Here is a 10,851-nt window from a genome sequence, read left to right as displayed (position 1 = left end):
TTTCATGAGCTAAGAATGTCGGAGTCAAGAAAAATAAATAAATAAAGGGTTTGTGTCGTGTTCTTTTGTTATTTGTGTTTTGGCACCTATTCTATGCCGACGTAATTTGTTTGTAAGTTAAACGACTAACCTGACCTGATTCCTCAAGTCTTACCAACCCACACTGTATCGACGTCTTTCGAGAATTACAATCATCACGTGTTAGTGTTTAACATATATGAACATTTTTTTCCTTTTCTTTTTTTGTTTTCTTGCCTCCAATGCCACAATAAATGTAATGTCGCGTTTGTAGAAGAAGATTATACAACAACGACTGTCCAAGTTAACATGTTGACATATATATATATATATATATATAATCATTAGTAATCAACAAAGTCGTCTCAAAGAAAACAATACGGGCAGCCAAGTGGGCACATCCACCAAACCGTAGTAAATAATTCTAATAAATCGGCCTAACGCCACGCGGAGGCGACTGTGATCGCCCGCCCCTTCCATCCGAATCCAAGACCGTGACCGCCGGTTTCTTCCCGGATGGTGAACCCATGGTCGGGCGCGACAGACGCGAGTCGAGCTTTAACCGGTTCGATCACGTCCCGTCCGAGCGGAACGGACTCGAACCCGGCCATTCGCATCCGCGCCCGCCACTTGCCGAAGACCTCGCACCGCTCGACCCGGTCCATCCCTTCCCTGGCCACCGAATTGACTGCCCGTCGAGCCAAACCGGCCTCGACTCGGGCCCTCTCGGCGCTGTCCCGGTTCACCGTCGCGTCGAGCGACTCCAGCAGGGCGCCGTAGTGCGCGCACGCCTCCGCGAAGCGGCCGGCGAAGGCGGCGGTGCTGGTGTTGATATCCTGCTCCACCAGCGCCACCACGCGCGGCCGGAGGGCGCGCACGCGACGGAGGAGCTCGTCGCGGGGGTTCGCGGGAGAGACGCTCTCGTCCGGGACACGAGAGAGCGCGAAGGCCAGGTTCACTGCCAGGGCTTCTCCGGGCTGGCACCCCAGAGTCGACGCGTCTAGCTCCGCCGCCCGCCGATGGACGACGCTGAAGCGGACCTCCAGACCGGCCCGCTCGGCCAGCTTCTCGATCCGGTCGCCGACGGCCCTCAGGTTCCCGCTGGTGTTGGGGTTGGTGAAGGGGAAACTGGGGTCTGCGACGACGGTGATCCTAAGGGCGGGGGGACAGACGGCAGGCTGGAATCGGTGGCGTTCCGCGAGGACGTGGAGGAGGGCGGCGTATTGGCCGCCCTGGCCAAGACTGAAGTCAAGGATATGGATCATGGACTGGTCCTTGGTAGCCTCCAAAATCGCCAAATTGGCGGCGACGAGCCCGAGTTTGAAGCAAGGAGACAGTTCGTAGAGCATCTGCGCTGCCGCAAAGTGCTCCCCGCTGCAGAGTGCCGCAATCGGGAGAGAGGTACTCCCAGCCTGTGCCGGGTTCAGGCGAGAGAGGAGTGCGCCAACCATCATCGCGGTGAGCCGCTGCTCCGCGTCGCCTCGGGAGTTTGCGACGCGGTTCAGGACAGCAAGGTTCGCGGTGGCCGTCTCGAGGTTACCGTCTGCAATGGCAGCGGCGGTGTCGAGAAGCATCTGCCTCGAAGAAGAAGCCGCTGCTACTGTCGCCGTGGATGTCGAGGGAGGAGAGCACGAGACAGAGGACGAGACGGTGGAGGAGGAGGAGCTGGTGGGCGAAGAAGACAACGGGGTCGGTACCGGCGCTTGCGGCGTGATGATCTTGTGCATCGCATCGCTCCACTCGGCGGTGGTCACGGCGGAGCTCGACGCGCTGACCTCGCCCTCTTCCTCCTCCTCTTCCTCGTCCAAGAGAAGCCGCCGCTCTAGCTCCTGGAGACGGTCTCGCATCCTCTCAACTCCCGTCCCGGCCGCCTGCGGCACAGAGGAGTGCTCCTGAGGCTGCGCGAGTCCCGACGCCGTCAAATTGGCCGAAACCGAGGAGGAGGAACCCGAAGAGAGAACAACAGGGAGAAGAGGAGGAGACAGGTGGGAGGAAGCATGGGGGGCAAGAAGCGTCCTTTGCCTCACGGATCGGAGGAAGTGCGCGTGCTGCATCTGCATCTGCTGCTGCTGCTGCTGTCTCTCCATTTCCGTCAGCGACCGCTTCAGCAGGCCGCCACTTCCAGCTTCCGCTCGCGTCGGCATGGGGATCTGCACGCCGAAGCCGAGTTCACGCACGGGAAACCCAGACGCCATAGCCGAAGAGCCTCTCGAGCAAACACACACGGAGACAAAGGGGCAGACACAAATGAAGGAGAGAGAAATCTAAAAGGAGTGGTTTAATAGCGTCTCCTCTTGTCCTCCTCCCTCCGTGATAGCTTTCTTCTTCTCTTCCATCTCTCTAGTTAAAGAAAGAGAGAAAGAAGGCGACGACAGGTACGCCATTTTCTTGCCCGATTTATATATCATATTTATGCCGCCAGTTAGCCTCCCTTGCTGTATTGAAAGACACGGCTCCGCTTGCTAAGCAATGGTCAAAAAGCAAGAAAAGAAAGGCAGAGAGAAAGAGAGAGAGAGAGAGAGAGAGGTAAACTGGGCGACGCTGGCGAGGTATCAGCCACACGCGGGCCGAATGCTCTCCCGTCGCAAGCCGCCTTTTGTGGTAATTCCTAGTGATGCACGACATCGAACACTTTGGGTGCGTTTCCCCTACGACGTTACCACAACGACGATATTAGCCGCGGGCTTTCGACAGCTGTCTCGGGGTCGAATCACGTCGTGTGCGGGCGCAGCGCAGGGGGATCGAGTGGGACGTTCGAACGAATACTGCAACTGTCGGTCACCGATACACGGCCCCGCTTCATGTGGACCTACGAACCAGGATGCTGGTGTGGCCCACGTCGAGGGGCGAGTGAGGTAGCGCCTCGTGGCTTGCACCGCGTCCTCTTTCTCTCTCTAACCCCCACGGGGAAAGCGGTAGGCTCCTCGTGACACGTGTGCTCCTTGAGACCAAGTGGCTGCGCTCGGGGAGAAGGAAGGTCGACGTTGATGGTTGCTGCAGGATTCGTAAAAAACATCTTGCGAACGTCAGCACAGCTGGTCTCGTCGGCTTTGCCCATCGTTGGCTGTCCCCTCCAACTTGAGAGAGAGAACGAGCGTCGAGACGAGTGACATCAATGCAGTGGAAGAAGAAGACGATGAGTTAGCGACCATGACGCACGCACCGCCGACGGTACTTGAAGTGTTCGCCGGAATTAGAGGCTCGTCGATATAGGATACATTGTAATCCGATACGTAAAAAATAATAATTATATATTTTCTTCTTAGGCAATCATAAACTAATTTAGGATGAAAAAATATCTAGCGATATAATTAAAAAGACCGTACATGAACAAGAGCCAGTACCTTCCTCTTCAATGAATATATATTTATGTAGATAAAAAGTCACCAACACAAGATTATATAAAATTTAAAATAGGAACAAGATAAAGTAATATCGGGGTTTGGGTCATATCTCGAGGATTCGAGTTAAAATCCGCTTTAATCAGTTAATCATCATTTATCTTCTAAATGAACTCGGAGGAAAAGAGTATATCCCTCGGTTGAAGCATTTGACTCGCCTCCTCATCCGATAAGAAAGGAGAGTGTTATCTATATAATGCACCGACCAAACGAGATCAAACCCTCAATCTCAACTTGGACCTATGAAAAAGGGTTGGAAGGGACTCCACTAACCTTAAAACCCTCATATGTGGTCAAATAGTAATCACTTCTTCCCTTACATAATCAAAAACAAATTGTAAAAAGTTTGCGAGTTGGAATAATATTAACACGTCAACATTCCCTGATGAATACTATTATGTAGCGCCACGAGTTAGGTGTTAACTGAGAGTGAAATATCTTCTACCATTACAGGCAAGATATTATCACTGGGTAAAGGGGAAGATAAAGTCCCACCTCGAGGGAGTCACAAGACAAGCAAAGACACTCTGATACAGATATTGACTAAATCAAGGAACTTGCAAATTGAACTCAAAAGTGGTACACTCATCATTGAATTGCAAACGTATAAGCTTTTCTTAAACTCTAAATCCCAAAGAACTTTTGGATTCATGAGAACTGCCTCCCATAATGAAAGTGAGGTTGGGACTTCTTCCGGCTATCCAAAGACGAAGTGTAGACCTCGACTGTCTGACAATCGATAGATTGAGAGAAACTTGTACAAGAAATAAAAGACACCCCTATTCGAGGAGATGAAGCAAAATAATAAAATACTGATCTATTACTAAACTGATGTCGGGAATAGGGCGAAGCAAAAAAGATTTCTAAGGAAACTCTAAAGACTCAAATAGAGAAATAAGGATTTATAGAAAAAAAAATTAATCTCTTTTCTCCCACAGTTGAAACAAGTGTCCCTTTGAGACACTTCCCAAGAGATGCTAATAAATTAAGAACTTGAAAAGCATCAAATAAAGGATTCAAAAGTGCTAGATAACGAACTCAAAACATCTTCCCAAGAGATGCTAATAAATTAAGGATTTGAAAAGCATCGAATAAAGGATTCAAAAGTGCTAGATAACGAACTCAAAACATGTCAAATGGAGGCCTTGAGAAGTGAAAAGAAATCTACTATCAAATGAAGGACTTGAGAAGTGAAAAAAAAATCCATCACGATGAAAACACAAGACCAAATGCATCAAAAATGTATAAATGGAGAAAACTCGCCCGCGTGAAAAAAAAAAATCTACCATAGCAAAGGTGGAAGACCAAATACACTTAGAGACATGTTAGTCAAGAAAATTGAAAAAAAAATCTACTATAATAGAAGTATAATGCAAAATGTGCCAACAACTTATTTTGTCAATTATGTCCAAGTTTAGACATAATTGAATCTCTGACCACATAATTGAATCTCATGGTCAGGTTCCTGCTAGATCAAGTATGTATCCAAGGCAGACTCATCCTAGATCAAGTATGTATCCAGGGCAAACTCATCCTATTTCCAGTCGGTCGATGGTACCTTAGAAGAGGTATCATAGGTGAAAAATCCCCATTTTAAATCTAAAATCTGGTCATCAATCATAACTTAAAGAAAAAAAAAAAAAGGAGATTATTGATATCGGCCAAAGTAAAAAGAACGAACTTATGGTGCTACAGTGCAATGATTCTGTCCAGAGAGGTGGCAGACTAGACACATTGAAACTCCAAAGAGGTAACGGTTCAAAACTAGATACATATTCTCGCAAAACCGTAACAGATACTGTTTCACCGAGGTAACAAGCTAATAATTTCAGGATGACAGTAAGGACAAGCAGATGAATTTAGTTCCGACAACCATGGTCCCCGAAAGGTTAATGTTTACCACAAAACACTGGCATCACAGTGCAAGTCATGACCTAGTCACAGTATATTTTGAGCAACATATCCTTTTGCAATAATGTTATTGCAAGCCAATCAGAATATATCCAGTATCCACTCTGGACACAGACTACCAGAAACAGTACAACCACTCGATGGCCTGAAGAGGCAGACACTACCACAAGGCCAAACTAGAGTAGTGGTGGATACTGTTTGGCTTGTTGCCGAACCCTTCTTTTATACTCCACTGGATCCTGCAAATTTCATATAAGAAAGACTTTTATCTGTTGGAAAAACAAAAAACAAAAAACAACCAGTTCAAATCAAGGTGTATAATATAAACCTGAATAAAGAGATGATAACCATCAGTCTGGGCAGGGTCAGCAGGATTTGGCTGATCAAGCAAGTCTTGTATCCCAACCAATATCTGTTTCACGGTAATGGCTGGTCTCCATCCCTGAGATGTACAAGGTTTAAATAACCACCAAGTCCTAAGACCAAAAAGAAAATAATGGAAGCCTTGTCGGCCTGATTCAGTTCACTTACACTGTCTTCATTAAGAATTGATAGGCATACAGTTCCAGAAGGGTAAACGTTAGGATGGAAGAAACCTTGAGGAAACTTGCATTTTGGAGGTTTGCTAGGATAGTCCTCACTGAAATGGACAGTAAGAGGGAAATAACCACCTTCCCAATCAGTCTGCAATGTGACATGATCACATCACTTATTTTGTGCTCTATAACTTGGGAAAAAATAGGTAGAACTACCATGATCTCAACTAGAAGAATTATTACATCTTCAAAAGGAACTAGAAATCAGTACAACCAATATGTACACTGATGATATATGGGCGATCCAAATTGCATTATATTGCAGCACAAAGAAGTGATTTGTCATCCAAAATAAAGCTATGATTTTAGGGAAACCATGAAAAGTCACACTTATAACTAAGTAAATTGTATAAACAACTGTAGATTTGAGCATATGCAATTCTGAATACAGATCAACAATGAATCTGATTTAACAAAACTTGAAGAAATATTAAACTTAGTATTCTTGTCAACAGTGGAACAAACATATCTAATTCTTCTGGGAAAAAGTTTCAGCAGCTAATCAGTAATCTGCCATTAAATTGTAATGGTCTCATTTCCAAGTACAAGGTTCTAAAGAAATTCAAAAAAATACTCGACTTTGTGACAAAAATAAATAGTTGTCACATCTAAGTCGAATAAAATGGATATTGTGGGCAACTAGTTGCCAGTGAGTGAATGTTTATGACAACCAAAGACAAATAAAGCACTAAACAAGTTAAAACAAAGTAAAATTGGGTGTGAATCCAAGAAATAAGACAGCCTTCCATTTCGTAGTACTAAGAAGTAATTCCAACTAAGACCCATAAGAATTAAAATTATCATTTATGCATGACAGAATAGTTTCTCCAAAAAGCGAATTCTGATTTTCCCCATCTAAACCAATCCTGCATCTTGCAATAACTCCAACAAGGAACTAGGAAAATGACGAACAAGATGGACAGGTAAGGTAGGCTCAATATATTACCCGACCTTAATATTCAGATTATGCACATTGCAGAGCAGCATTAAGATGGCTGTCACATACATAATGCAGAAAAATACAGCAAATACCACTTAAAACAACTACACGAAATTGGATAAAACTCTAGGAGTTATAAAAAAGGGAAATAAGAAGAGTGATAAAAAAAAAACAAATAAAAGTAAGAAGAAAAGTTATAAGAGATAAATAGCCAAAAGGAGCCATCCGAGCAGCTATAAGCATATATTTCAATAAGATAATCCATCACCATTCGTCTTTTTCAGGCCATGGCCCGACACTTACTGAATAAAAGCAAATAGATCGTAACACCTTGATTTGTCCCACATGTTAGATAAGACTAAGATTAGTTTATAAAGGTCTAATAGGTGTACTATCATCAAATTCAACTTAAGCATTTTAAGCCAATGGTTTGGGCTCAACGAAAATGATGGACCACTTATCCCATCAAGTTGGGTCGTGACAATTGGTATCGGACCTAACCTAGTGTTAGGGCATGGTGTGGGGCTCGAGTAGGAAAGGACTACCCATGGATGGAGTCAGATGATTCGTCACGATGTGGAGCCACCACTGCGCTATGCTTCACATGCACTATTCTAGAGTTTGATCTAAGATACGCTAACCTAATTCTTGCAAAGTCATAGTTTACTTTTACAGGCAAGATGGGACTCCTCTAAAAGAGGTGGGAAAGGCATAGGTCAGCATATGAATAGAGGAAAAGGGCAGAACAGCACACAACTGTTCTAATTATTAAGGTCAGGTTTTTTGTGCATGGGCGATGGATCCATACAGTTATCCAAGCCAAACACTCGTATGTAATCATACTTGAATAAAGATCAGTCAAGGACTCAAGGGGAAATCACAAGGCAATGACTTTCACAAATCTCACTGGATATTCATAGATAGAGATAGACCTGCCAGATGAGCAATAAAAATGAGTGCATTATATTTGTCCTACAGCACCCTTGCTTCCTGCTGAATAAGATAATCTTTATTGGATAATTTATAGTATGATTCTGAGTCCCTCTATGGACTCCTTATGTCAAGAAAGAGATTGCTAGAAATCAATTTTGGCCAAAATTTTACCCAATTTGATTCTTGAATGTAATCTAACGCAGGGAACAAACAACTTTTTCAAACAAGACCCCCCAAAATACCCAAGTTGCAGTCCAACTTGAATTCAGGTTGAAATTCATTTGACCTTTCATTCAACCACTAAAAACAATGATGAGAGAATCAAATATATGTTATAATTGAGTTTACAACTAAATTTCAAACTTAAGTCAGACTTGAATTAAACCTTACCACCACTGAACTTGATCTGAGTTCTTTAACCTTTACTGAGTTTACAAAGAAAAGGCGAGAACAACTTTTATACAAAAATGTGATATATTCAAGAAACAATGAAGCCACTGCTTCAACCTATCAATCAAGGAGCAAAGTTGTAAGCATCTCAAGGAGGCCTTCACTTTGGCTATCTTAATGAAGTTCCATTAGAAGTAGCTGGGTTTTTCGATCATTTGCCATCACATTATTTTTCTTATTTAACCATCACCATGTAAAACACTAACCATCTCAGGAAACAACCTTCTAGATTCTTTTGTTTCTATCGAGGCTTCTTTTCAATTTGCCTGAGCAGGGCCCTTCAACCACAGAATTATCTAGGCAGTCTAATAATCTCAATCCCCACATCTCATTTCTCCCTCTTCTTACCTTTTCATGTTCCCAATTTAGCTAATATATGGGCCCCTCCTTTTTTTATCTTTCAAGCTCCCATTTAGCTTTAACCTCTAACTGGGAATGAGCTCAACAAAGACTCAAAAACATTCTTCACCAATTACCCATTTAAATGCAAACATTACAAAACAAGTTTCTCTAATTATGTATGCATCTTAAGTAAAATTGTTTTCTAAAAATTACAAAGCGCATGCCTTGGAATTAATCTTCATAGAAAGCAAATAATATTTAAAAAATTATCACCAATCTCTCAATATAGTAGTTCATGCAAGTGACCGACTACATGCCTCTGTTTATCACACACACAATCTCTCTCCCTCTCTATGTAACAGTATTCATCTTATGAGTGGAAGTAGATATGTAAACATATATGATCTAAGAATACCTCTTGATTGTTATTTCCTCCTCACATAAACCTGTGCAGTTTTTGGGTTTCCCTATGGTTGACCCTTTTCCCTCACTGAAAACACAACAATAAGAGCACCAGATCCCCCAAATCCGGGAAATCGACAAGGAAATACAAGGGAGATTGACGGAGAAACAGCTATATGTCAAACGAAAACGATGGAATTTCTAAAGAAGAGCCGAGATTAGAGAGGAAGAGACTTACCCCCTGCTTGCCGGGAATGGTACAGTGCCACGTCATGAGATTAACGGAGCCATCAGGCAGCGTCTCAGGTTTTGCCACGAAACCCTAGACGATCGGGGAAGAGAATGAAGATTAGGGTTCAGATCTGGGGCAAGAGGAGGAAGAAGAAGAGGGCTACATACGTGGGGGTGGTTCTTGCGCCAGGCCTTGCGCTCCTCGGCGAGGCGGCCACGGGCGATGCCTCCGGACATGCTTCTGTTCGCAAAGCGCGCTCTCTCTCTCTCCCCTCTCTCAATCTCGCACTCCGTCGACCGCGAGGAAGACGATGACTGCGAAATATATCTTCCCTTCATTTTATTATTATTATTGACAACAAGTGTTTTTACAGGTGTAAAGTTGTCAAGGTCCCGAATAATGTATTTACGCCGTCATATCTTATCATAAAACTATAGGACTAAAATCTCCGAAACTATATATTGGTTTTCGCTTTTATCCAAAGAAGGCCCAATTTTTAAATCAAGAACGCCCACTTCCAACAACGCCCCCACCATTATTTTTCATCCTCTTTCATTCCATAGTGGTTTTTTTTCTTTGGCCCGACTCGATAAATTAAGAACCGGTCCAATGAATTAAATAAAGCAGGATAATAATAAAAATTAAAATAAAATGAAAATATTCTGAATATAGGATAAAATTGATATAAAAATTATAAAATATTCTGAAATGCATGAAAATTGTGTAATCCCAGTCTTTATTTTTAAATAATGTTCAAGTATGTATAAATATTTAAAATAATTTTATAGAACTATCAAATATAAATTTATATTTGATAAACTTTTAATATATTTATTCCAAATTCATAAATTTGTTTGTGGTATTTTAAAACTTAACTAATTAAAAAATTTGGAGCCGATTCAAATAAATTTGAATTAGTTTGAAATTTACTGAATCAAATCGATGGGTCAAAGACAAAGAGACCAAAAAAATGAAAGGGAATATATATATATATATATATATATCCTAACATTATGGAGGGAAAAATGTAACTATAATATTATTTTTATAAGATATCTTGGTGGGCACACAAGAAGTGCACTAGGAAGAGTTAAAAGAAAGTATTTTTGCGTATATGTCTCGAATAATTGCATTGATATCGTAACGTAATTACAAGGATATGCTTCAGATAGAGATTTCTTCATGGCGAGGTCAGATGACTATTCTACCCTTTTATGCCATTACTCACACAATTATATATACTTATGCATTCCTAGAAATAAAAAACTGCTGTGAGTATTTTGGTCATTTGCTATTTTGGTCATATGCAAGTGATTCATTAAGTTCAGAAGCATGTATTTGATCCTTGATACCGTTGGGGCAGAAGAATTATCGGCATTCTTTGAGATGATGGATTTGGATAGAAAAACAAATTCAAACACCTACAGAGTCAAATTTGGTTCATTTATGTACGTTAACATGATCATAGAAAGACCGAGCTTATATCTCGCCAGCTCACATGGCTTGAGGAAACTCTCCATCTTGACCCTAGGTGTCAACTCTATGTTCTTCTTTCCACCCTGACTTCATGAATCTCACCCTCTTGAGAAGCCCAAGTGGGGTTACCGAATAATACCCAATGCCCCT

The 10,851-nt window shown here is 42.5% G+C and overlaps 2 protein-coding genes across 2 annotated transcripts; both read right to left on the bottom strand.

Moving 5' to 3' along the window:
* Positions 1-314: 314 nt before the first annotated feature.
* LOC135673823 (scarecrow-like protein 8) lies at positions 315-2,496 on the bottom strand. The gene has a single exon (XM_065183156.1). The coding sequence runs from the start codon at positions 2,211-2,213 to the stop codon at positions 456-458; it is 1,758 nt and encodes a 585-aa protein (XP_065039228.1). The 5' UTR covers positions 2,214-2,496; the 3' UTR covers positions 315-455.
* A 2,840-nt stretch (positions 2,497-5,336) lies between these two features.
* LOC135673822 (SUMO-conjugating enzyme SCE1-like) lies at positions 5,337-9,554 on the bottom strand. Its single transcript, XM_065183155.1, has 5 exons — positions 9,393-9,554; positions 9,232-9,315; positions 5,862-6,014; positions 5,659-5,772; positions 5,337-5,569 (listed from the first exon to the last, which is right to left on the bottom strand). The coding sequence occupies exons 1-5, from the start codon at positions 9,459-9,461 to the stop codon at positions 5,507-5,509; spliced, it is 483 nt and encodes a 160-aa protein (XP_065039227.1). The 5' UTR covers positions 9,462-9,554; the 3' UTR covers positions 5,337-5,506.
* Between the last annotated feature and the right edge of the window lie 1,297 nt (positions 9,555-10,851).

This window comes from Musa acuminata, chromosome BXJ1-5 (assembly GCF_036884655.1).
Source record: "Musa acuminata AAA Group cultivar baxijiao chromosome BXJ1-5, Cavendish_Baxijiao_AAA, whole genome shotgun sequence".
Taxonomy (NCBI): domain Eukaryota; kingdom Viridiplantae; phylum Streptophyta; class Magnoliopsida; order Zingiberales; family Musaceae; genus Musa; species Musa acuminata.
This window is presented reverse-complemented; position numbering and strand designations above follow the sequence as displayed.

Coding starts and splice junctions, on each gene's coding strand:
- LOC135673823 (XM_065183156.1), bottom strand. CDS start 2,213: ATGGCGTCTGGGTTTCCCGTGCGTGAACTCGGCTTCGGCGTGCAGATC.
- LOC135673822 (XM_065183155.1), bottom strand. CDS start 9,461: ATGTCCGGAGGCATCGCCCGTGGCCGCCTCGCCGAGGAGCGCAAGGCC. Junction 5,773..5,861: donor CAATTCTTAATGAAGACAGT/GTAAGTGAACTG, acceptor TGTACATCTCAG/GGATGGAGACCAGCCATTAC. Junction 5,570..5,658: donor GTTATCATCTCTTTATTCAG/GTTTATATTATA, acceptor TGAAATTTGCAG/GATCCAGTGGAGTATAAAAG.